A 27,634-nucleotide genomic window follows, 5' to 3' on the forward strand; every position below is an offset into this window, starting at 1 on the left:
TGATTCACATTCTGATAGAGGTGTCATAGACCTTGTTATTAACAGAGTGTCTATCAGTAAGGATTTTGACCTACAGAGACAAGAACCAAAGAGAGGCAAATAATTAACAAAATGAGGAGGTTTGGAGATAAATATACAGGAGTTATTGTTCCTTCCCCATACCATTCCCTCCTCAGCCCCATCGTGGTTTAGCTTTTGAAATGGTTTCTAGCAGCCATGGAAAAGCCTTCATTGCCCCTTTCAGAGCTGGGAATGAGCAAGTGGTGGTGATTGGAAGAGGGATAATCATCTTTTCCCTTAAGACAGGATGATTTCCCAAAGAGGGAAGACTTTTCATTCCTGTAGCGTAGTGTGTATAGTACCTGTGTGGATATATTTAGGATGTACTGTTGGCTCTGTATCTGTCAGATAATAAAACTCAGCTTGGATCAGCATTAAGGTTAGCCTAGTGCCTTCTAGAAACTTACTGGGCAGAAGTTTGTTCTGGGAGTTTATTGTGGTTCTGGGCCTAAATACTTCCTTTGCACCCTTCCTTGTGTTTTCTAGTTTTTGACTGGATAATGCTTGTCACTGTCCTCCAGCTGGAGAAGCAAAGTCAAGTACTACTTAATCTCTGCCTATGGGTTTAAAAGGTCTCTGCTGCTTTTAGTGGGGGAACCAGAGATCTGAACTCTCCATTTCTGAGTTTATGACAGCTTTATAACTGTCTTCCAGGAGAAAAACAGTAAAGCATTCTGGTGGACTTCTACTTAGAGCTAAACCCAAATGAGTAGAGCTGGATTGAGAGGATGCTTATCCTAGAGCATACACTACTTCCCTAGGATGGTGCCTGTCTTTCCTTAGGGTTATGGTTTCCAGTCTGGTTGCAAGATGAAGTCAGTCTACCAAAAGCTCCAACTCTGTCTGAAGAGGCATCTCTGTGTAGTAGAAATTCCTCCTGAAAGCCTGGGTTTTGCAACACCTCATGTTTCAAGGTCCACATGCTAGGCTCTCCTGTATTTGCTGTAGATCAGCATCATTGGGACAGCACTATTGAGCTGAGTCAGCTGGGCAGCTAAGGTAGCAAAGTAGAATCCGAGAGTCAACTCAGATAATACTCAAGAACAAAAACTCATTCAAAGCAGTGCTTGACACAACCATCTTGTCCATACTCAGCCAGATCTTTTGCAGCACATGCTATCATTTTATTGGCCATTTTTGCACCTTTCCTGATGCCAGGATGCTCAGTGCAGGCACATCTGAATTTTTCTGCCTTTAAGTAAACAAACTTCCAGAAGTCTGTGACAACTAGCTGGTAGCCATGCGTGTGATGTGAGTATTACTAACCATTTGTAGAAGTCAGTGTGCGCAAGCCGTAGTGTGAGAGTCTCTTCACAAATCTCTGAGCATAAAAGTGTTTCTGAATGTTAAAGTCTTGAAGGGTCCCTGATGTTCAGGCGCTGTCCTACTAAATGCAGAGGATGTAGCTGGTGCCTGGTATGGGGAGATGTCTTTCCCAGATGTTGCTTGCTGCCAATTTCTAGACAGCAGCTCAGAGAAGCATCCTGCAGTTTCTTCAGACTCCTCATCTTGTGTCTGGATGCTGCAAAATGCCGCTGCGTATGTTTAGGTTTATTGATTTGTGGAGGATGAAATGCTTAAGAACTCCAGTTCCTTGGAAACTTCCCTTAAATGCAAACTTTGGCATAACAAGTAAAGAACAAAGGTATCTTTCAGGAATACAGGAAATAATGAGCCTGTGCTTTATTTAGTCACAGCTAAGGGAAAATAAAACTAAAAATTTTGGTTTGATTTCAGCATATTGCCTTAGTTCCCTCATCCTGGCAAACTGGGGACAAAGGCTTTTCTGCCTTTATTCCCATTTCACAGCAGGATTTCTGCTAAATGAACATTTTAGTGAGTTGATTAATCTCATTTCATATCTGCTACACTTTTTAATCTTTCTCTGATACCAGTCATGAACATACCTTTTTAATCCCCCTCCCTGTCAAAGGACTTCAGCTGAGCTCAAGAATCTAGACATCTCACAGGTCATTTTTCAGTGGAGGTGCCACTTACTGCAGTGTTACTCCCTCCAATTTTCACAGGTCATTCCTGTTACTACCAACACATCTGGGTAAAACAAAAAATCATGTTTTCTTTTTTTAAAATCTGAGTAATATATCAGCCAGCTCAGTTGCATGATCTAGGCAAAACAGAAGGAGGACAAATAGCAGCAGAGGACATAGTCTGCTGAATTTGGCTGAATATGTAAAGATAGTCCTAGTGGGCTGTAGAGATACTAATTTACAAAATGCAAAGGTGCCTCTTCCTAACATACAGGCTGTTGAGGGCATGGTATTTAACGCATATTTTAAAAAATATGAACAAGAATTCAAATACATAACTTTGTAGTAACACATAATTTCAGAACTATTCACACACAAAGAAATTACATGAATGAATACAGCTAATTACTCGGTCCTGAAACAGACTAGAGATGGTGACAATTAAGCAAATTAAAAAACAGCTTAAATGGCCTATAAAATGGCCTTTGAGCTGCACTTTAATGACCAGGCAAATAGCAGTATATGTCATTTTTGGAGCATCTGAAGTTTGGAACAGCCCATCAATAAGGTGTGTAAGAATGAGGATTGTGAGAGAAGTTTCCTTTTCATGTGAGAACAGAGATAGTGCAGTGCAGTGTTACATCCGTAAGGGTCAGTGATGAAAACTGCAAATATGTACCTTAGCTGTAGGTAACCTGGCTTTCCAGAACTGTGAGGACTCAACAGAAGTGTGGCCACTTCAGTATCTCCAGTAATTTGTTAACCTAGGCAGTTGCCTGTGCATTGAGTTGATCCTGTAAGTAACATAGCCACCCAAAATGTGCCAAAATTCCAATAAAATTATTATTATATCACAGTGTAATTCAGAGCATTTAGATATGAGACAACTTCATTGTTGGATACCTGTTTGACCTCTTGTGTTCAGCACACTTACAAAATCTGCTCTGTAAGAGCATAAAAACTGTTGCTAGGTTTTGCAGGCCTCTTCCTCTCCCACTTCCTCATCCAGGGATTGATGAACTGCATAGGACCAGAAATTATGAGTGAAAATTATGTATCTCCTAAATCTGCTGTAGAACATAATTTCCTGGAGCCCTGGGCATGCCTTGTCAGCACCAACCTGCAGCTTTCTGTATACAAAACTTTTAAAGGAACTCTAGCTTTTCTGCTGTCCTACAGTGATTCAAAGAGCTGAACACATGCCCTCTTTACTATGGAGCACCCTACAAGGAAAGCATTCCCTGAGCAGACTTGACTAGATAAGATAAGAGATGAGGGTGGGCCTGTGGATTAGCAATTATAAATAGCCAGGAAAGGATCAAAAAATATTACCAGTGCTGCTCCAATCCAGGGGTAAAATAGCAACTGCAGAGAAGCTGCTTCATAGCCATGTCTCCTGTCTGTGTATGAAGGGCAGATTTTATTTCTTCCTTCAGTCCTCACAGGCAAATCCCAGTTACTTGGAACTTGTTCAGGAGAAGGATGACTTTTACCCTGAAGGAATTAGGAAGCATTATAGATTCAACATATGGGACCATATGTCATTGTATTGTTTCCAAATGTTTCTTTTTGAGCTTTTCCCCTCCATTGCAGACAGCTTATTTCACCACACATTGTCTAGAGAAGAAGGGAGTTTCATATTCCCATTCCTTTCATTAAGACACTATTAAATCTATATCAATTTCGTAATACTGTTTGTCAACATTATTTCATCTTTTGTTTCAAACATGCACACCATAAGTGTGGTTTGAGGCAAGTGCTTTGAATATGTTGTTTGGGCACTGTCAAAGTCAATGGCAGAAATAGAGAATACAAGCAGAGATGGTCCTAAACCATCCCTAGCCCAAAATACTCCACTTTGTTATAAGGTTGTTCACAATCAAACCAAGCATTTTGCTTGAGCCTTAATAGAGTGAAACCCGCACTGATGTTTGAATGTGAGTCTAATTAAACTAAAACTGGAGATGAGTACATTCTGCTCTCTCCTTGCTATGCGGATCAATATCCTCATGTAATGTAAATTGCACTGCTCTGTATTTCCCTCTTTTGCTGTGATTTTCTACTCCAGCCCTGGAGAAGAGCTCTGGTGTCCAGTAACATCTGTTCTAAATCATGTTCTGGAAAAAATGTAAATACAGAAAACTTGAGGTCAGGCCCAGACAAAGCGCTGGGCTAGCTCCCAAGGCCTCTCTGCATCTGCGATTGTTTGATGTCAGGAAGGCCCTACACAATCAGAGCCATCAGTGGTGGTGGCAGCAAAAAGAAACCCTTCAGATAAGGCTTTCCATGGATTTGTTAAAAGGCATTGTAAGCATTAAAGTCTTTTGCTGAGCTCCCTATCTATAAAGATCTATGGCTGGCTGGGTGCTGGCCTCCTCTGAAAAGGAGGGTGTGCTGGGCTGAGGAGTACAGAGGCTTCACCCTGTCCAAATGAGTGAAGGTGGGTCTTCTGTGACCTTTAGAATAGTGTTGGTGTAGATGCCAGCCTCAGCCACTCTCACACTTGTCACGTTTTTCATAATTAGCTTTTATTTGTATCTAATGCTGACAGTGTCGGACGGCCTGCCTGCACAGGCCTGCATGCTTCCTGGACCTTTAATTTATCAAAACTGCCAGATTTGACTCAATCGAAGTTTTGCTAAGCAATGATACTGTCACATCAGACAAGTTGAAGGCAACATTGCAGAAGCAAGTGCTAAAGGCTGCATTTGTAAAGGAGTTCAAGTGCCTGGAATGGTCTACTGAAATGAGCACAGCTGGCATCAGCAGACCTTAGATTCAGGTACATTAGAAAATCAACCTAGACACAGGATAGCTAACCCCTTAGTCTCTGTAAGCTCAGTAGAGCTGCTTTTTGTTTTCCTGCTCTAGGGCCTAAGATCTTTTGGCACAGTTCTGGGCATTATTGTTTCCCTAAGACCAATAACTGTGAAAATCGAGCTCTGCTGGAAAAGCAACTGGGAAGCAGAGACATCTTAACTAGAATCCAGTTTTAAAATGTGGAGTTGGCATACATTTTACATTTTTATTGAGTGTGTATTTACCAATTAGTCAGCAGCCTGAGCCAGTGGATTTAATGAACTTCATGTGATTTATGCATAGCTTTTATTAATTGTGCCAGTAGGGATAAATGCTGGAATCAAATAGATGCAGATGTCTTACTTCTTTCTCCTTGAAATAATACTGTTTCTTGTCATTAAACTACTTTATTTTTTAACTACTCTAAATGTTGGAAAGTGATACTTTCTTACCTTCCATACTACTGTCCTTCCAAAGGTAAGGCTCAAAACTTACACCGACCCATATTTTCACTGGCCTGGTCTATGCCCAAGGCAGATATAGAGGTTCAGAGAAGAAAGCATTTTCTCTTTCTTCCCTTTCTCCCATCAGTGGAATGTACATTAAATAATAAGTAGGCCACAGAAACAGAGAGCATGTGAATGACTTGAGATCCTGGTAATTCAAGCAGTCAGAGGAAAAGGGGGCCAGCACCTGGCTTTCAATCTATGTTTCAATGAATATTTAACTACTTTAGGCAAAGTGGGACGCTTTTAACAAATCAGGATGAGAGAAACCTACCTAAGACTATTTTCTAGCCCAGAAGTTAGGTTACTCTCCTGAGAAGTGTGATGTTTGGGTTCAAGTCCCTGTACCAAATCAGTTAAAGGAGGTGTTTGAAGCTACATCTTTCATAACCTAAGAACACAGCCTAATCATTGAGTTTTTGGATATCAGGGGTGGCAGCACTACCTCCTCTGTTTTGGGAAAGGAGTCCCCTTGTGACAAAATCAAAATGTGTTGTTTTTGAGATGCCAGAATGAATTGTTTCAACATCTCTGAAGTTTTTTCATGTTATTTCAGCTGAAACAGTTAGCTAATATGACCTGAATTCACAAAAAAGTTTCTGTTGCCCTAAAATTCCAGTATTAGTGAAGAAATAATTTAATAAAAAAGAAGCCTGGCTAACTTCTAACTCAGGTGCAATTACAATTGTCTGGTCATGGCACTTCCTGAAAAGGGCCCATTAGTGGCTGTGCTTTATAGTTTTTATTGGGATGCTTCTCTTCCACCTAGGTGGAAATCACTCCCCTTCAGAAATAAGGAGGGCTGTGATCTTGAGTACCCTGAACTGAAAGTAGATTTAAATTATCCTGGCATGCCATGCTAATGGCCAAGAAGTAGGAACTCCTTTCAGAAATCTTTAAGCATTTTCACCCATTAAACGCTATTTGGAGCTTATATAACTAAATACTAAGCTATTTTTAAAGATAAAACCCCTTATGCACATTGGCAAGTCTAGTGAGATCATTTCATTGACTTTGTGCACTACTTTAATAGTTTCTCATGTTCAAATGCCAGTTATCTAGAAAGGACCGTTTGATACCATCAGAAAAAAAACCCAGACATTGGCACCCTTGTGATGTCATTGACTGTTTTTTTTTTCCCATTGGGTATGGACAATAAACACATTTTTCTGATGGTTACTAAGTTAAATTGCCATAGTTCTGGTTTTACTAGATGTTAGAAATATGGCTGGATGGCATCTTAGTTACACTTGGCAGCAGCAGAGCACTTCTTGTCCACAGGTTTGACATAGTTCTTTAAAAGGATAAGAAAAGTGCAGTTGCAGGCAGGATTACTGGTTTTGTCTCTTTGGGTCTACAGGAAGTACAAACTTTGCCTCCTCTTCAGTGATGCGATACATGACAGGACATGAAATATTTACTTCTGACTATTTTCATCATCCACAAATAAAACTAAAAAAGGTAATCAGGTGTGCTTTCTCAGCTCCTTGGTTCCCTTGAACCCTCTCCTATCATGGTGTTTCATTACAAGTATGAACTCTGATGGGCTCAGCCTCCTTTCTGTGGACCCAGGTTCACAGCTAGTGTTTGAGGACTCAGGTCTTTCATGAGTAGTGGCATAAGCTACTGCTGTTTCTTGTGTAAGAGGAGCAATACATCATGTAGCTCTTCATAATATGATTGACTATCTCTTCCCCTGTGTGCGTTGAGCTCCAGTGAAATAAGTAATGATGATGTTTAGAATGTCATCATTAGACATCTTAACACTTCAGCAGAGATGACTGAGAAATTCATCCCTCACAAGGCCGATGTTGCAAATTCTTTGTATGTTCAAACTGTTATCCTAGTCCTGGCTGTCTGCAGCCATGAGGGGAAGAGAAAGAAGGATGAGTGTGACAAGGACATTAGTCCTTTGCTGGCACTGTCAGGTGATACAGGCACTTTCTCATCACAGGCCACACAGCAGCTGTGTAGCCTGCCTGCTCACATCCTACACTGCATGGTTTTATTTTGAAACATAGGAACTAGAGCCCTCTTTCTCTGAAAAATAAATACACAAAGCGCATAAAGCTAAGACTTCGTTTGCCAAAAAAGCTACCTAAGGTGTTTTGTATCTCTGCATAAATTTTCCAGATCAAGTCCTAATAGTAGAAACACACACAGAATGCAAAAAAGTATAAGTGTAGTTAACCTCTACTATGTAATTTAGAAATAAAAATAAGAATTTATGGTTCTATATAAATAACATTGCCCTTTTTGTACTGTGGATTGTTCTGAATAAAATTCTGTCAACATAATGATGAAAGAACCGTAATTTGTTTTGAACAAATATGTGACATTGGTTGACCGTAATGAAAAGGGATAAACCATTAAATAATAACATATATTTTAAAGAATACAGGTCATGTCCTACAAGGCCTCACATGATCCATTGTTATGCAGTGGCATAATGTGTGGACTTCACGTAGATTGCTGGCATGAGTGAATGTTTGCAGTAAAAACTGAAAATCTTGGTTTGCTGCATGTGGTGTTGTAGACAGTTTTTCTTCTAGAAAACTGCATCTTCAGAGAAGAAAAAATATCTGTGGCACCTCATATTTTTGTGACTGCTTTTTGAAGTTACAAATAATGCAAAATCACCTAATCAAAAATGAAATGTGTGATGAGAGGGAGAAAATTTCCTGCCACTCTACCTTGTGAAAGCAAACAACGAACTATAACTTATGGTCCACAAGTCATGTTTCTTTGCTTTTTGTTATATTAAAATTTAAATATTTTTTTCAATAATGGTAATTTTATGGGCCTCTTTGAAGTGATTTACATGTTTGGTACGTTATTTGAAAACATAAATTTTGCTGATTATCTTCAGTTTGCCTCTGTCCACCCACCAGTCTTATATTCATTTAATTTAGACAATGCTGAGCAGCTACATGTGGAATTGATATTTTCCATGAAAGCAAAAGTTATTCTTGTGTTTATTTTATTGAAGAACCTAAGATACGACTTTTTCGTCAAAGATTAGCTTAAGTACTCCTACAGGTTATTGTGTGTTTGTAGAAAGTGTATGGCTCTCAATTACCTCTGAATTAAGTGTGCTTCATGACTTAATTCAAGTATTATGTAGATAGAGTGAGTGCTGAACTTTTAAAATTTATTATATCTTCTACAAATTAAGAGAAATGTGTATTTCTGTCTGCCCATAGCCTTTTACTTCATAGGGCCTTTTAATAATCAAAATAATTAAGACAGTCCTTTCTAAAAGGAAGAGTTTAAAATTCCATTATACATTTCCATTTTAATCATATTTCTCTAAACCATATTAACATGGTTTTCTGATACTTTCAATATTTTTTCCCCTCGTATTCATATGCTTAGTATTGGGGCTGGCTTCAGAGGAACTAATTCTAGTGGCAAAGGTGTGCATCAATGTTAGCACTTTCAGGATATGAGCCTTTCTGCTGAGGACAGGATATTGTAATTATTATTACGGCATTACTTCAATAGGAGACTTTGATGAATCTGTTCACAGTGGTAAAACTGATTTTTAGGTTTTGTCTCCATGGGAAAGTTAGTATAGAGTAAGCCATAATATAAATTTATGATATAGCGACTCAGTGCATGCAAGTGCCTTGCAAAGCTGCTCAAGCTAGATGTGAATCAGACCCTGGAGGCAGTATAGCTGGATGAGTGCAGTGCCATGCCTAAGCTAATTAGTCTTACTGAGAAGTAGGATATGTTATGGAAGAGAGTTATGTTAATACAGCCATACTTCTTGGTTATCCGAAATAGATAAATCAGAAGTATCATTCTGTGGCAATAGGTACACTTGCAGTGCACTAGCTTATCCATGTTGTAACTCTGTGTGGTCCTTTGTAGGTCATTCACACAAGGAATTAGTGCATAGTAACTAATAAAGTGTTAATTCACAACTTTGCATGTTCTGCAATACCCACAGACCCAAGTACCGAATCAGGACACAAACAAAATTTTATGTTGTTATGTCACAAGCTATTTTATAGGGATGTATTATTCAATTACCAGCCAAGAATCTAGTACAGAGTTGTAAGAAAGGCACTGAAAAAAAATCAAAGCTCTATAGTAATTAAGATGTGGAAAACACGTCCAAATCAACTCCCCCCAAAAATTTCTGAAATCATTTAGTCCATATTTTCTGGAGTGATGAGAAATTCTGTTACCTACACTAAGATACTATGGAGGAGCCTGATTTTCCAGAACGGGTGAGCTGTAATGGTTTAAAAATCAGCCCTCCTAGCAACTCAGTTTGAACCCTGAAATCACCACTCACCTTGTTAAAGAAGGATTCATTAAGCTCTGAGGAATAAAATGTCATCAAAGTCACTAGAATTAGTCATGTATGAGAATTTATGAGAAATTTATGAGAATTTATGGGAAAAATTAAAAATCCAACTAATTCTGTAGCATTTACCAATTTAAAATAAGTGACACTCAAGTACAAAGACTGTGTTCAGAGGGGAATATAGTACAGTGAGCTGATGTACTAATGCAGTCTGCGCCCTGTCAAGAAAGGTGATTTCAGAACAAAACAACGTATTTTCACATAAGCAAGTGACTGTAATATCTGAAAGTCAACTCACTTTATTTGTATATATGCATATATGTGTATGTCCTCCTCTGCTCCCATGAGCTGAGGTCTTTGCCAAATTTTTCTTTAAATGCTTTTAGAAAGGACTGGATGGTAAGTATACATATTCTATGTGCTTTGCACTCCCCAACCTCTTACTGCAGGTGGTGTGGCTAGGTATCATAAACTAAAATTGCTGTATGAGGATTGAGATCCCAGTGTTGAAATTCTTTGCAGACCTCTCAGTTTTCTCTAAACATCTTTTCTACATTCTCTGAATATGCTTTGCTTCTACTGGAAGCTCCCATCTGCCTTTTCAAGATGAAAGTTAATGAACTACACCTGTGGAAATAATGACACTTTGTTTTTATATGTGTCTAGTATTCTACCATAAGATTCATAGTGTAAGTTGTCAATAAAAGGTTTGCAGTTTGGATTTGGAAGGAGGAAAAAAATCTCTAGATGCTCTTTCACAGGATGCAGACATCTTTAAAGCCTGAAGTTTTTTTCTAGTCCTACTTATTTTTCTAACTCTGTGTTTGACTGAATAGTTTGCTCATGCTTCTTCAGTTTCTCTTTCAAAATATTCCCAGAATTTACTGACCTGAGTCTGATTTGTAGATCACTTGTGAACCATCATTAATTGCAGGTCTAATGTTAGGAGTGCCAGTAGCAATTAATCCCTTAAAGGAACGGATTGCTGTAGCACGTAGGTCAGCAGCATTAGTTTCCTTTATCTAGCCAAGATACCTTCTTTACTTCCAACATTTACAAATGTCACACCAAATCGTTGTAGCAACACTGGGAAGCAAATACCTAACTAGTAGCATTTTTGCAGGCTTCAGTCAAGCTTTCTTTCATAATTCCTTTAAACGTTACTGCTGCCAACTACCTTGAATTCAGAAAAAAACCTTCTTTCTTAATGAAGAAACCTACTGAGAGTTTTATCTTTGGCTTCTACCATTTATTCTTTGAAATATATGCTGAATCTGCTACACTCAAATTTGAGATACTAGTTGTATCAATATGGACCCATGGTTTTAAGCCTTTAGATATGCAAATTGTGCTTCTGTAACGAACAAAACCTTGGAGACCATGCAGTTGTGGTTCCACAGAGCCTTTATTGCGCCTCATCATTATGCTAAATTAATACAAATTTCCTGTGTGTCCAGAATTCAAAGTCAATCAAGTGGCTTAATCTCTGAGGGTATGGGATAAAAATGCTATTATTACAGTTTGGAAGAAGGTGAAGGATTACCTTTAAAAGCATCCAGGCTATATGCTAGGACAGCAACTCTGAAACACAGGCCTGGTATGAACTTCTTAACTGATTATGAACTTACAGATCGCCTCCTGCCCTACTTTTGACTGCACAGACTAACTCCCCACGTTTCTGTGATACATTCTTGGCAACTTCAGCAGTTGGCTCTGTAGAGAAGCAGTATTAGAAAGGTATTTGTGATTTGTTACTGTTCTCTAATGCACTGAATGTTCTGACTTTTTATTTTTAAAAGTTAATCGCAATGTTTACTTTTTATGTTTGTTTCATCTTTTCCTCCATATGCTTTGCTTTTCTTAGCTAGAATCCACAAGATGAACCAATGCCAAGTGTCCAGTGAGTTTTCTGAGGTATATTAGCACATGATATACAGCTCTTGAGATCCACAATCTGCAGTTTAAAAACTTGTGCATTAGCAGGTCCAAATGTACTTTTGGAGAATATGTCTAAAATTCATGATACTGTCATGATATTTAGGATTTGTACTTTAAAGTTGCCAAAGCTATTTAAACAATCAGCTTGACTAAATCATCATCCTAATTCTTCTTAGAAGGAATAGCTGTCTTCTTATTGTGTAGAAGAAATAATGAGTGGCTCCATCGTTGATGCTATGTTTGTGAGGATTTTTTTGATATCTTTTGTTTCTGAGCAATTTTGAATATTTCTTATACCTCCAACACGAGATGTAGGTTTACTTTGGAAGACGGGGAAGGACAAAATAGTCACTTGAGGTTCTTTCTAATCCTATTTTTTTCAACATCACTAAACAAATAAACTGCACCAACAGGCTGAGTCCCAACCATGACATAACGCTGATGGGACAAGCTTACATCATAGCAGGCCTCTGGGTGCACAGCACCTGTGTAGGTGTTCCAGTGTTTCTAATTCAAGGCTAGTACCTCAGACAAATACTTACAGAGAAGGAAAAATGGGGCATGTCCAGAAAACTGAAGAATGCCTGGCTTTCTTTTGTATTCCTCTTTGCATGGGATTTCTACTTCTGCCTTCCAGAAGCTCAGGCTGATCGGGTGCAGTGCTAACAAAAAAGCAAAAGTAATACAATGTCCTGTTATATGCAGTTAAAGTTGACCTTGAAATGATCTTTGCATTGAAGACTCTGATATACACCTTGTGAGGAGATACCTCAAGTTCAGGTGTCTATTGGAGATTTGGTTTGCTTGAATTTGTTTTAAGTGGACTTCTTCCCTGGTCATTTGAATGTTAGCAACCTAACAACAACAAAAAAACCCACCCTAAGAAGGAGCATTTCCAGTCCAATCCAAGTCTGTTTAGCCTGATTTTCTCTCTCTGACAGTAACCAAGAGCAAAAGCCTAGGGTATAGTACAAAAGTAGGGCAAGCAGAGATATTTGCCCAGAACACCCTCCAGCCTAGCATGGTTTGTGGCTCAGGGATTTCCCGATCCGGAAGTGATCTCTTTGTATTTAATTGCTCTCAGTAGGTTTTTCCCCCGCGAAATTCTTCATTCACTTGGATTGATTATACAGCATTGCTCAAACAGCAAGAGAGACATCACCTACCTTACATGATAATGTAAGATAGCTATTTCTTATCACCTGGTGGCTATTGGATTAAGCAGGTCTTCTAAAACCAAGAAATATGCTGTGATATGTAGTAATTCCAGCACACCTGACATGTCCTGGTTTTCATCAGTAACTGTCTCTTCTGAAAAGGTCACAAGAATTAACCAAAAAGCAGCTTCTACAACCACCTTGGGTCAAATTTAAGGAAGGGAGGAAGGATAATGATCAGTTAAGTTTTATTCATTGTCTAGAAGTAGTTACTGCCATTCAGGATGGTTTGGCATGATTTTCTTCCTGAAGTTAAAGTTGTAGCTGTGTAAACCTCTTGGGCTTTGACTGGTTAGTTGACTAGTTACAGCACCTCTGGAACCCACTATTAGATGTTATTACATGCAGGGTATATGAGGGGTTGTGTATATTCAATGTGTATGGGAAGACATGTCTTCAGGACTGTACTTGTAGAAGCATGCTGTTTGCTGACAGGTTTCAGTCTTACCTGTGTTAGTCACTGACAGTTTAGTTCTTTGGTATGCTTTGTTTAATCTCTGCCTTTTCCCTCTATAGTTAAATCACTCACACTAGAAACTGAAAGAACTGACAAATACTGAAGGATCAGAATTGTGTTGGAAGGGAAAAAACAACAAAAGCCAAGATTCTAACTAATTATGGATCTTGTTTCCCAACAAAGTGTATCTAAAAGCCATTGTCTCAGGCTTCAGAGACAGCTAAATGATTGATTTCACATAAAATATTTGTTGTTCTAATTACAGTATCATCTGGGTCATTGGCAACAAACAGATGCAAAAACAGCCTTTACATACCATCTTGAAAAACTTATGATTTGCTTAGTGTGCTTTATAATCTAAAGCATATGGCCTTGCATAGAACTGCAGTATCCAAAATGAAGCCATAAGTAATGAATCACTGGGTGGAAGAAAATGCATTGCTTCTGTTACGAGTTCTTTCAGTGTGTGTATTCAAATGGTTCTGTTTAGGGTTATAAACAAAAGGCTATGCTCACAGTTTTAGCAGTGTGTTACAGATTCTGGGATGCACATGACATCAAAGAGGCTACACTAATTTCCCTAGCAGTCTATGCCTCTTGGCACTATGAGCACACTCCATCTGAATAAACAGAATTCTAGTTCACCACAGTTGTGTGGGGGATCTGAGGTGATCATAAAGCTTGGTTTTGTTTTATTTTAAATCTTTCTGTTATAGGATTTTTAACCCCTCCAGATTCTGTGTTTTCAGTGAATTTGGGAACTACATTTGGAGCTATAGACTTAGACTACAAAGCACTTGACGCTGAAAACAATTAAATCTAACTTATTATTCTTACCTGCCAAATCCAAGTAAGAGCTTCGAGTACACTGGAGTTGCAGGATTTGCTAAGGACTAATCACTCTTTCTAAGCATTAATATATATTTTTAAAGTAGTTGAGTCTTCTCCCTTAGCAACACTTATGTGAAGCTTCAGTAAGCTATTTTGTGAGACTTAGCAAGGGGTGAGGCCTTGTTACTCCTCAGAGGACATCTGATTTATTGTTCTTTCCATGCTTGCTTGTCACTAGCAGCATGAAGAGCACCAGCCCCCATAAATATTCCTGGGCACTCTTCTGTAGAGCAAGGGACTGAGGGAATTTGGTGGCAAGAATGGTTCCCATCATACTATATCTCATTATATCAACAGAATGGATAGCCTTACTGACATTTGCAGAGCTCTGAAGCTACTGCTAGGTAAGCTTGAAGTATCCTGGAGAGAATTATAATTGTTAATAGTATTAAATATGCCAATATGCCTCCAGGCTCCTGATGTTACTAGATTAATCAAACCCTCTGATACCAGAACTTAGGTTCTACTGCTTCACCATTAATGGTTGATTATTCCCTTTTCTTGTCTTCCTTAGTTTCTCAGAATCTTACTTGATTGTTTCTTATTTTTATCTTTTTCCTGTCCATTTCTTTTTCCTGTAGTTTTCTCTTTCCCCTCTTCTTAGCCTCAGAAGGGAAAAGAAGGTATTACTTAAGGTATTACTTAAGTCACCAAGTAGTCTTGCTCTTTATTCTCTCCTGTCCTATGTTGTTGTCTCTCAGTGTGGTTTTGCTTGTGCTGAGATTAAAATCTTTCAGAGGCAGGGTGTTTATTTTCTATCAGCCTCCAGCATTTTTGCAGAACTACTATAATATTGTTACATTTATACTATGTAGCATAGATGTGATAACTTCATTATTCCCAAATGAAGCTACAGATTATTCTACAGTACTTGTTCTGTGAAGCCTATTAGACCTGTTATCCTGTCCTTGTTTCTGATGCATTTATAGTTGGTAGCATTTAACAGACAGTGTACAAATAGCCTGTGATGTAGGCCAGGTGCGTCTTAATGTGTGCTCATCCTAAAATAACACTGACCACAGTTTAGTACAGGGATGTGCAATATAGCTCTGTGTTAACTGGCTTGAGTATGGCAGGCAAGCAGGCGCAGCAGGAGCTCAGTGGGGGCTAACTGCCTGAGTGTTCACTCTGCTTCTCAGCCAAGTTTTTAATTTTACTCCCATTTTGCACTTATGGTATGATGCAAATTTGTGCAAATGGTGGAGAATCATGGGAATAAGAAAGGGATAAAAATATGTTTGTATGAACACCCATGGCCAAACAGCATTTATGTGCCCTTTGTAAATCTCTGTTTTAAAATAAAGCTAAAATAATTAAAATCATAAAGCCTAGTTAATTTACAGCATTTTTTACTACATAAGTGACATTCAGTCACTCCCATTTAACACTGATATGAGTGGGACCACAATCACTAGCCCCTTGAGTCCTCTGCTTGAACAGACATGTATAGTGCACAGGAAAATTTAGCTGTTCCTTGAAATCAACATGCTGCACATAATTATCCACTTAGCATCCGGTCCAGGAGGAGGTTGCATATTATCATTGTCTGTGAGGTCATTTCTGCATTTGCCTAAGACTTCAAGAGAAAAAGTGAAGTTAACTTGCTGCCTTGAAAATGATTCAAAACTGGAAAAGCTTGAAAACATCAAAATACATACAAATTATCAAAGGAGAACAAAGACGAGTTTTTCCACAAAAGTCTTCTCCCCAGGCTATAACAATGCTTTACATAGGCATGATCAATATATCCAGGCTTGAGAACCAAAGTCTTTTGGAATAAATTAGACTGGCAGGAAAAGAAACAAACAAAGAACAAATTAACATGATTTTAAACATTGCTTAAATTTTCATGAATGTAGACCTTGAGATGTTATGATGAGATCCCATGAGCCTGTGCTAATATTTGCTTATAATTAAGGGTTGCACTTTCATGTTTCATCTGATTTTATATATTGGAAATCAGCCACATGCTTACTATTTTTATTGGTCATACTGATTTATTTACTTTATTTGCTTACTCTGATAATAATAGATATGATCCCCTAAATGGCCCCATTACTTTTCCTTTAGGAGGCTGCCCCTTCTCATACTCTAAATCTCCCCATCTGCGTAATTAGAGAAGGACTACCCTTCCTGTGATGTTAGGTTTGTGTTCACCTATAACAGAAAAAGAGACAAGACTAAACCCTTCCAAACCTGCTTTGGGTAAATGCGTTCAGAAGGAAAATTAGAGTATTTGGCTCCACCTTTCAATATGTGGTGTAGTGGATGGAGTCCCTTCAGCAAGGGAACCAGCAACACAGCTTGCTTTGTGGCATGGACACATTGGCAAAAACCCCTTCTGTGCCTTGCTAAAAGTAAGATGTCACCCACAGTTCAGAGCCCGCTCTGTGCTGCACCAACTGTAAAACAATCCAACTCGCCATCAGTAGATTTTACAAGTTCCAAATGCAGTTGTAGCTGCCTCATCACCATTTTCTCTGCAGAATTCTCCATATAGGAAAAATTAGCAATGTTTGGCAAGGTTATCAGCATCAAAGGGTTTTTCAAGCAAGGGTTTAATCATGAACAGTTTATGAAGACCCCAGCTTCATTTCAGAGAGCAAAATCTGACGATTCGCAGTTTGCTGAAGAGTGTGCCCAGTACCTGGTCCCCAAGTTTTCAGCACCAAGATAAGCAGGACATGTAGGACATCTAGGATGAGATCTTCACTGAATATCAAGTGAGGTCATCTGCCTCATGGGAAGTCATTAGAAAAATACAATTTTGCAGGCACTGTTTTGAAAGTATTGGTCAGGGCCCAGGTCCTAGTTGCAAAAGTCCTTGTGTCAGTGCTAAAGAGCAGTTTGAAATCTTTTGTTAAATCTTACTGTTTGGCAGTTTGTGCATCTCTGAAAGAGTCCTTTGCAGCTTATGAAAAGGATGGATTTTTAAACAGAAAAAAATCATCTAAATAAGACACAACATAAGAAATGTGCTAACCATTTCCAAGCCAAGAGATTGTCATAAAAAGTGTCAGTATGATGGATTTAATGGCTAACTGAAGAAAAATATTTCCATTTCAGCCATACGAAAGCAAAGAAGAAGAATCCTGTGGAAATTCAGAGGTGAAAATATGTCCCAGAAATCAAAAGATCAATATAAAATCTTCTGCAGATTGAGACGAGATGAGACAAAAATCACATTAGAGAAATTAATTCATATTAAGCTGGAAGTGATCTATGTCATATCTTGCATAGTTATTAACTTCAGCTTGAGTCAAAACATACCTTTTCTAAAAGCTTCCAATCTCAACCTGAGCTTCCATCATACTGCTAAATATTCTTTTTCTCCTGACTGATTGCTTTCACTATGTGCTGTATTTTTGGTCTAAAATTTTCTTCCACTCTGACCATTAGACAGTTCAGACTTTTGTTTCTGAAGGTGAAAAACCGTCCACCTTCTATATAGGGGTTTAGACTTGCTTCAAATCACCTCTTAACCTTGTTTTGAAAAAAATGAAATACAACAGTTTTCTTAAATTTCTCACCATATGGCAGATTTTCCAGATTTCAGATTGTTCTTATCCTGAAAACATTCTGCAGTTTACAGCACCCACTTTAAAATAATTCTGCACTCAATCATAAAACTGTTTTCCTCTTTCTATCGAGTAGTCCTCTGCTTTGGACCCAGTCTACTTCATATTCAGCTGAATATCTGTGATGATCCCCAAGTCTCTCCTGGACACACTGCTTTCCAGCTATGCAATTCCCAGTTCTTAAAAATGTAATTTGAATGTTTGGCTTTGCATTTAGTTGAAAACACATGTCTTTTTAATCTATCTGAGCACTGCAAGGTCCTGCTCTATTGGCTTGGGCTCTCACATATCAAAGAAATAAAAAGGATAACCAATAGTGGTAATAAAGGAGTAAACAGAAATGCCATCAGTTTATTTACTTATAAATACTTTAACAGATTTACCCATTTGCCAATTTCTAATTTCCTTCACTGTGGGCAACATCAATTTTGTGGTGGCTTTAGGGAAGCACCTACATGAGCCTGCTCACTTATGTGTATCAGCCTCTCTGGGTTTGAGGGAGGAAAGGAGGAGGATGCCCAGAACCTCAGCCACCCTACACTTGCTAGATCAGCTGATGTAGTGCACTTGGCAGAAGGCATTTTGCCTACTCTGTGTTATTTCTGCACTGCAGTAAGGAATTTACCAATAAAGAAATTGTAACCTAAGGAATTTCTGCACTTAACAGTTACAAAGGAAACGTTTTCTTCCAGTCAAAAGGGGAACAGATCTCTAACTTTAAAATGGTGCTAAAGGACAGGTTGAAGGAAGTACATGTGCTCACTTTCTCGTCTGGTTTCTAAATTTGTAGCAAACTCAGGAGCCTGGACGTGCCAGAGGCACTTGGCACAATTTTGGTGCAGTATGGACAATACCCTGTTAATGATACTGGTGCTTCTGCTATTGCTATTAAAATGACAAGTGACTTTTTTTCTTATTGGTGGCTCTAAGTTTGTCATCAAAGCAAAATATTTTAGAACAGCATTTAAAATGCCTATTCAACTGCTGAGTGTTGAGCACATGTTAATACCATTTTTTCCAGATATGGTAGGTTATGATAAACGTTACCAGATTTTGTACTGTTCATGCAGTATGCTACTAAACACTAAGACAAATGGGCCCACTGAAAGGGTATTTCCTTTGGAGGACACAAGCTGCAGACCACCCATAGAATACACAGAAATAATTAAGAGTCAAGACAAAAGGCTAGAGCAAAACATTGGTGTCTCAGAATCCAAATGAATAAAAGAAATTTTTAAAACAAAGACTATACATATAAGTGTTTTGAAAAAATAATATGAAGGCCACAACAGCATTTGGGGGAAGGGAAAAAAGAACACCCTGTCATATTATCATACTGTTTGAAAATTTCTAAATATTTGTGTGCTGTGTTTTTACTTCTGGAAAGCTGCAGAGAGGTGTGTGAAATTATGCAGAACCAGCCTCTTGCTAGGATAAAAAAATTATTTGTGGAGAGGTATTTGAGAACTACATTGCTGTAAAAAGGAGTTCATATGGCCTTGCAACTGAAAATATTGCTTCCAAAAATTGCAGACCCTGCTGTCCTGAGACAGAAGACTCTAAGATCAATTTGAGTAAATTTCAGAGCAAACAGAGAGAGATAGGATGTAGTTATGGCAGGTCTTCCACAAAACTTCCAGAGACTTCAGAGAGAACAAAATTTCACCTATGTCCTACCTAGATATTAGAGAAAAAACTTGCCAAAGACACAGATATTACTTGAACACCCCATTTCCCCAGAAGTATTTTCTGGAACACTTTCTGCCTTGTCTGGTTATGTACAACACAGGTAAGTAGCAAAGGTTCAGACTCAGCTGTCACAATCTCTTTAGCAAAAATATAAAGGTTTACTGAACTTGAAAGTATAAAGCACTGAAGCTTTGGGTATTAAATTAGCAAGCAGAATAAGCGTATTATTTAAAATTTATTTTGTATTACTGGAGACATGTAATCTTTCTTTATAAAATTGTTTTTGAATTTTAGTCCCAGCTCTGCAGTCAGTTCCCTGGTGGCCATTTAACCCACCATCCCTCCTAGGTGTTGTGAGGGAACATGACGGTTGGCATGAAACAAGTGCTCCCCTCCCACACAGACATTGCAGTCCCACACTGGGAGGAAACTAGTATCTTTCAAATTTTACTCTTGAGAGGGAGAAAGACAGTGAGAGACAGAAAATCTCCCAGAATAGTCAGTCATTTGGCTGAAAAAGCCAAAGTTCAACCACCTCCTCTATCTCACTCTGTAATTGCAGAAAAGTACAATAGTTGCAGACTGTAAACCTCCTTTGTAATATTACCTGCTCCTTAAGGCCAGACCTTACAGATTTGTGAAATTAGAGCCCTGCTTATGCACAAGCCATAGTGACTTCAGTTTTGAAGTGTTTAAAGGAACTTATGTGCTACTTGATCTTTGTGCTGGTCTTTTGTATCAGAGCATGTTTCCCATGCGGTATGGAATGCAAATGTGATAAGATGTATATTTTTCCTTCAGTGCCACCACAACCTGTTCTTATTCATACTGATGCTAAAATAATTTTTAACAGGGAGATACCAGAAAAGTCAAAGGCATTGGGAGAATTATTTGAAAAGTAAATGACCTTTCCTTAACCCCCACAGTGTCTTTTAGTAACCTAGTGATTCTGATTTATCCTGAAAGTAGTTGTCCTGGTAATCTAGAGGATGTGCCACAGAAAGCACCTGGTAAAATAGAGTACAGCTCACCATAATATCTTTTTTCCTTAATTAAAAAAAAAAGGAGGTAATAAAAAGGCTGTTCGTTCTTTTCAGAATCCACCCCTTCTGAAATATTTCCTTCATCTTTAAACTCTGCTTTCCAGATGACTTTAAGCAACTTTACAACACATCACAAATTATATTAAGAAAGCATAATTCCAAACCAGTCTGATTACTCTGATTAAACAGAGGGCCATGTCAAGAAGGTAGCCTTTTTATATAATAAAAATGGTAATAGACTAAGTCTCATCAGTCAAAAGGCTTTATTACTGTCTACTGTAGAAAAATGGTTTTGCTGCTGCTGAATGATGTATCCCAAGCTAGTCACAATATACCTCATTTCCTGCTTAGATAACAGAAGATACTAAGATAAAGTGTGAAAGGAATAAGGCGCTGTGTGATATAGATATATGGAAGAATAAAAAATGTTACAAAAGTAAAAGTGAAGTTCTGCTTAAAAACTTGTGTTTGAACTAAGTTTCAAAAGAGAAAACAAAGATCCCCAAACTTCTGTGTGCTTACTTTGGTTTGGACAGACGTGCTAATAAATCCAGGACCAAACAGGACAGAAGAAAAGACTGTTTACAGACTAAAATACACTAAGACGTTCACAGCACCTGGCACAGCTTAAAACTAAATTGTGTTATCTTACTGTAGGTTCAGAAAACTGTCTTGAACAGAAGCTGAGAACACCTCGTCGACGATGTCAGCAGCCCAAAATGCTGAATAGCCCTGAGGACAACATGTACTATAACCAGTTAAATGTGAGTTCAAAGTGGCAATAAAGCTGTTTTACTGGCTTTGTTTCCAGTTAATAATTCTGTTATTAATACCTGTTTCAGCCCCTCCAGCCCCACCCCCACGTTCTTCTGCTCTCGTCTTGAACATGTGCTTATGCTCTTTATCTGTTGCTTTCATGTCAGGATGTCTGCCTTCACGGTGAATAATTGATGTGGTTTATCAAAGACGAGCAAGATGCATGCTTCATCAGGCTCACTTGAGCCCTTTGATCAAAAAAATTATGCTGTGACTTCTGATATTATCAGCATCTGCTTGCATTCAACACAAAATCACTTTGAATTAAAAATTAACGACTTGCTGCTTTGCTTTGACTGTGTGTTCTTGGCCCTCTCCACAGGGAACTCTAGAATATCAAGGGAGCAAGAGGAAGCCAAGAAAACTTGGGTAAATATCTATCTTCTTAGTTCTAAGTAACTGTAAACAGAAGAAGTCCTTTGTGATATTACAGAATATGCAAAACTTTCTAGAGAGATTTCTAAAAATAAACAATTAACATATTTCTGTGCATTGACATTGGACATTTTCTGCAGAAGCAAATGTAAAATGTGCATGTACTGCTGTCTGCAGACACTAGAACGGATTCTTACAAAATATGCTCCCCAGCTCTCTCTGAGTACCACTACTACTACAAAAAAAGCCTTCTTCATGTTTGTAAGTGCATTTAACACTAGTGAAAGGTGCCAGATGAAGGGTGTTGAAATTGAAGTTCTCTGACTTAGAACACAGACAGAAGCCCTGCCAGCTTTGCGGCAGCACACTCACAATGGACTTCAGCCCTCCTTGGGGAGCACATGTTAAGAACTGACAGAGAGGTCACTCTGCCCAAAAGGAAGTTGCTCCTTCTCTGTTGAACTGAGTCAGTTCTTGTCACATGAGCAGTTATCACCTGGTGATAGGTAGAAATTACTGAAAACCATTTACAAAAGCCAGGTTGGCTACTGTACAATTGCCAAAATATTTCATTGACTGATCACATGGACCAGAGAGAACTGATGGATGCTTGGTCTTGCAAATGCATCTACTCCAAACACATGCAAGAAGTTTCTGTATTATTTCCTCTGATGTTACTTAGCTTCTGAACACAACTGTATGAATAGGAGGTCTTTGAGTCAAGGTTAAAGCCCAAAATTTTGCACGACTGCACAAGATTTGGTTTATTTTATTTTCCTCCCCTAATTTAAAAAAGTATCCCTGTTCAGGCAATAAAAACACTAAGGTGGGACCTGCAGTGCTCATCATACATCACAGGAAAATGAAAGCCCCTGGGTGTCAATAGGGCTTACCCCCAAAACTGGTGAGGTGGTCTTTGGCTCCTATTCACAGCAAGCCATCAGCTGAAATATGTTATCAAGATCATACCCTACTTGTGGAACATATACAGACAAAAAAGCCACATTGCTCAGATGAAATGCCCATTTGATGCGAATAGTTGGTCTATCATAATGTACACCAAAACTGAAAGACTATATTGCATGTCACTGATCCTCAGAACCATTCAGAGTATAATCATAAAAAGTAATAGCAAAGTAAAAGTATGTATAAAAGCTGTATTTTTCTCATCAAATCATCCCATCTTTTATTTCCTTTCTTGTAGTAGCACTCTTCATTTTCACATCTACAGAGAAGTTTCTAATTCTGAAATATTGATAGAACTAATTTTTTAATCTAATAAATTATGTTTGTTTTCTTTCAAGCCAAATCAAAGTGCTGGACAGAGAGGATGAGTATTACAAATCATTGTCAGCTGTTGAATCTATCCCTGAAGATGACAGCTTTCGCAGTTCCCCATCTTCTCCTTCTTCAAGAGGTGTGTCTTTTGCTCAAAGCTGAACCTCACTTATTCTGTTGACTAATACTGGTAAGAGTATTTTCATGCTGGTAATCTCTTGCAATTAACTTTTTGTGTGCGTGTTTATATAATAGATTAAAAAATACAATTTCAGCTAGTAACTTTATTTCACTAAATTTAGACCTGGTTTTGTAGCTATAAATTGTCCCATTTAGCTGTATTTCTAGAAGAAATTCAAGTAAGTGGGAGCAGCACTACCTGTATGTATTGATGTTAGTAATGGACATGTTTCTTTAGCAGCAAGGTTAGTTTATACAGTTCCGACCCCTTCTCCCCTGCTCTCCCTCGGCTGCTGTTCCCACCCTGTGCCATCCCTTCTGTTGTGCTGGCACAACTGCTGGTAGAGCTGTGTGAAAAATAAGATCAAGGAACTGAACTGGATTAAAATAACTCTGTACTAAAAATTTTCCTTTGGGGTCATAGCGAAAATGTTTTGTATTTCATTAGACTGGTATTAAACATTATCCTTTATAACTTTCTGTGCTGTGTATGGCTTTTAATACTACAAGAATCTACAGAGTAAAATAATCTAAAATAATAATTGTTGTCTCAATTTGCCTTGTAAATATTTTTCTTATAAGGATTAGTTTGCCATAAGTTTAACTTGAAGAATTATTTGAGATATAAGAAGCAAAACAGTTTTAAAGCTAACATTTCACACACTACTTCATACAGACCTTGTGACTGAAACCATCATTATGACTAGTTATTCTTGTTATCCATGCAAGTATTTATTTACTTTCTTAACCTGTATCTCTGGGCTCCAGTGATTCCTAATTTCCACAGCCCTTTTGTATGTAGCAGTGAAAAAAATGTCACCTGCATTTTTTTCTACTTGCTTTTCATTTTCTTTCCAAATCCTTAATGAAACAATATGTAACTTTCTATGGAATGCTGAGATGCTTTGCTGGTAACCGTTTCCATGAAAGAAGCTGGCTGTTTCTTCTTACTCTTTATTTTCTGTTTCCGAGCCACAGTTTTGCTCTGTGACAATTCTTCGCTTCTTTTCCACACAAGCTCTTGCCAAAAACTTGCAAATAAAATGTTCATGTGTACTGCCTTACGAATAGCCCGAAACTTTTTTTTTTGGTGTGAAACCATGCTGATTAAATCTGACCATATATTATATAGACCTAATTAAGATCCTTGTTTTTATCTCCCCTCCGGTGTGTTTACCCTGATCTGTGCTAACAAACCTTCCTGTGGAGGTGCAGTTCACACCTGTTCCTTAAGTTACAGAATTTCTTACTATGAGGGTTCACTGGACAAGGAAAGACGGCATAAGAAATGAGACCCAAGCGCTCTCAGGGCATCCCTAAGCCAGAATAGGGTTTGAAAGGAAAAAAAGATAATGAAATCGATAGTTCAGCAAAAGTTTTCTCTCTCTTAATAAACACAGAAATTAAGTCAGGCAGGGCAGATGAGGATAAGAGAAGGATTCAGCTGTTCCAAGAAGACCAGTCCTTCACTCATTCATACCCAAAATGTGACAGAAGGTTGAAACTAAAAGTTAAAATCCTGCCAGAGATTGAAGTCCTTCAGTTTACTACTCATTCTCCTCTGCTGTGCATCTGGGTAGATGTACTTTAAAGGCACTTTAGAGCCTTTAAAATTTAGGGACTTCTTAAACAACAGAGAACTGGTGAGTAGCTGCAGTTTAATTAATGATATTAAAACATGCAGTGCAAATATGAATGGCAACTAATATGAATGCATGTGTGCAGATCAGTATCTTTATATTTTGTCAAAATGTAACAAGAATGAGTATTTGTTATGATATCTCACTATAAATAACATATAACTTTTCTTTTTCTATGCAATGTATAAATTCTCTATTAATTTTTAACATATCTGGATGGAAAATAGCGTTATTTTAAGAGTCAAAAGACTTACTCTGCTCTTATATTGGCATAGATCACATGGAGTTCTAGCAATATCAGTGCTCTGTGGTTGCATCCTTCCTTTTTGAAAACTATTTGGGAAAACAAAGTGTTATTATTCTTACTGCAGTTCATATCATTATTATGCATAGTTAGAGTTTATCAGTTGTTTTAGTTAAATGGTAGTGAAGTTTCCAGTCAGGTGTTACATCACCTGTCTAAAAGCCAACAGTTTACCTTATGCTGAGTAATACATTACCCTGAGTAGTTCTATTAATTTCATAAAGAAGTAAAGTGAAAAATAATATATAATTCAGTGAAGCACTTAAGCCAAAGCCTAAGTCCCTCTGAAATCAATGAAATTTCAGCACGTGATTAAGTGCTTTGCTGAATGGGGGCCTGAGTTAACAAGAGCGGCTTCAGAACATTAAATAGTAAAGCACAAGCAAAATGCAAACACACCACCCTAAGTACATTCCTTAGGTTCTTCTTTTTTTTTTCTTGTTATGCTTGTATCAATCTCAGCCATCAGAAATGGGCTTCAAAGAGATTTTAAGCAGTCTTTAATTGCATGGAAAGGGTAAAATGCAATATTTTCCTTGTTACATGTAATGCCACTATCTAAATCTGCTATAATTTTTCAAATTAGTTTAATGTTGCTAATACTTTTACACTGAAGTTACAATCTAAAAGCTGCTGTTGAGTAGTGTGTTTTCATTCTTGCTACTTCTTGGCTAAAAACTGTGCACAAAGCCAGTCTGTGCGTTTTACTATTTCATAACTTATCCCCCTTTCCTCATTTGTTTTTGATCAATTCACTTTACCCTCACTAGATGAACCCTGTGAGGTGGCCGTCTCTCATCCTCATTTTACAGCACATATATGCCTTTAGATTATTAAAGGACGTATCCTCAGCTTGCTGAAGAGCCATGCAGTTGCATTAAAACTGGCCAAAGAGTTGAGCTTCCGTTCCCACATTGATAGATATGTGTGTTTGGGTTGATTGATTTGTGCGTGAAAAGGTGTACAGGAGACATGTCAGTGCGATGATCATAGTCAGTTGAAGCATATCAATGTGAATTGCTTATATTTTCTCATTTGGTTTTGATACCATTGAAGCATTGTTCTGATTTATTTCCTTTCACATATATTATTCTGAAACATTAATGTATTTTGGTTAATTGTTCATAACATATCTTGTTCTTAATATTTCATAAAAGTAAAGAGTTTAAATTCTGTTAGGAAGAAGACAATTTCTTAGGGTGTAATATACTAAGCAGTTTTCAGTAGATGGGAGAGAAAAGGGTGAAGCTCAACAAGGGATTTTAGTAGATTTCTTCTGTAGACCATAATGGCACTAGAAACCAGTTTTTGCTGAGGACAATTTCTGCCTTTCAGTTATGGCAGCTTAAAAACTCTCTGTACCAACAAAAATCAGGCAGGGAGCTTTTGGAGATTAGCTCCTTTGACTTGGTAGTTTTAAACATGCTTCTCACTTAAACATTTACATCACTTTAGTAACATAAAGGGACCTTAGAATAGGAGTAAATTGCAGCCATCTTAAATTTGCCCCCACTGTGACCTCCCTCACCCATACACTGTAAGAGTGGTGGAAAGGGCTTTTGTGCACTGAAGGTCTTTTACATGGCCCCTATCCGGCCATCCAAGGAGTTGTTGTTACTGAGAAGCTTATAAAATATGGCTATAAATAATGTAAAGCTAAGGACTTTGCCGAGTCCAATCAGACCAAAAGTTTATTTTCCTTTCGGTGGTAACAATCAAAACCAAATTTTTCAGTGGTAGGTGCAGAACTGGACAATTACAAAGGCACCTTCCTGAAAGGAAAATTTCTTCCTAACAGTAGACAGCTACTGGTTATCTTATGTCATTTAGCCTAGTTGCTAATATAAGCGTAATGCTTTTGCAATTATATACTTATATGATATTTTTCTTTGTTTTCTATAACTGTGAATGTTTATACTTCCAAGCAATTGTCTCATTGTGTTTTAATTCCACTAAGTTCCTGACTTCAGGTATAGCACTATATTTAGATCCCTTCAATTTTTGCTATACTTTATTTAAAGATAGTCTTGACTGGATAATCTCTAACCTTCATTGTCATAACCAACATCCATTATTGTGAAGGGATATTTTTTATTTCTATCATCTGTCATCATGAAAACCAGGTATGGTTTTAAATATGGAAGATATTAAAAATTAAAAATAAATATGAAATTGAAGATCTGTAGTGTCTTTAGGTCTATTCTTATTTTATATTGAATTCAATAAACAGTAGGAAAACAGGATGAGTTTCGTATACTTTGTTATGTGGTTGTCTCTGATAGTGCAAGACATTAATGCCTGAAGCCTTCAGTTTTAATACACAATGGTCTCTTTTCAGTATCCATTGATCTTTGCTTGATTTCATGCATGTGAGGACAGATGATCAAACCTCACGTTTTAGAACTCAGGTCCATAACTGTAAGTAGAGTTTCTTCACAAGTTTCCTTTTTAGTGAAAATTAGGAAATAGATTATTTGGGAAAAAAAATATATGTTTTAATGGAGAGGAGGGAATAAGAAGGTAGTTTTGTGGTGGAAGCAAATAGATGGAGGTCTCG

General features: G+C 37.8%; 1 protein-coding gene across 1 annotated transcript in view; it reads left to right on the forward strand.

Annotated features, from left to right (window-relative positions):
• Positions 1-27,256, forward strand: part of MYO3B (myosin IIIB) — a 227,026-nt gene extending 199,770 nt beyond the window's left edge. The window contains exons 35-37 of the mRNA XM_075092498.1: positions 21,142-21,248; positions 21,623-21,669; positions 22,980-27,256. Of these exons, the coding sequence (XP_074948599.1) occupies positions 21,142-21,248; positions 21,623-21,669; positions 22,980-23,115 (290 nt within the window). The 3' untranslated portion in view covers positions 23,116-27,256. The remainder of the gene's footprint in view (positions 1-21,141; positions 21,249-21,622; positions 21,670-22,979) is intronic.
• The last annotated feature ends 378 nt before the right edge of the window (positions 27,257-27,634 follow it).

Source organism: Phalacrocorax aristotelis, chromosome 5 (genome assembly GCF_949628215.1).
Source record: "Phalacrocorax aristotelis chromosome 5, bGulAri2.1, whole genome shotgun sequence".
Classification (NCBI taxonomy): Eukaryota; Metazoa; Chordata; class Aves; order Suliformes; family Phalacrocoracidae; genus Phalacrocorax; species Phalacrocorax aristotelis.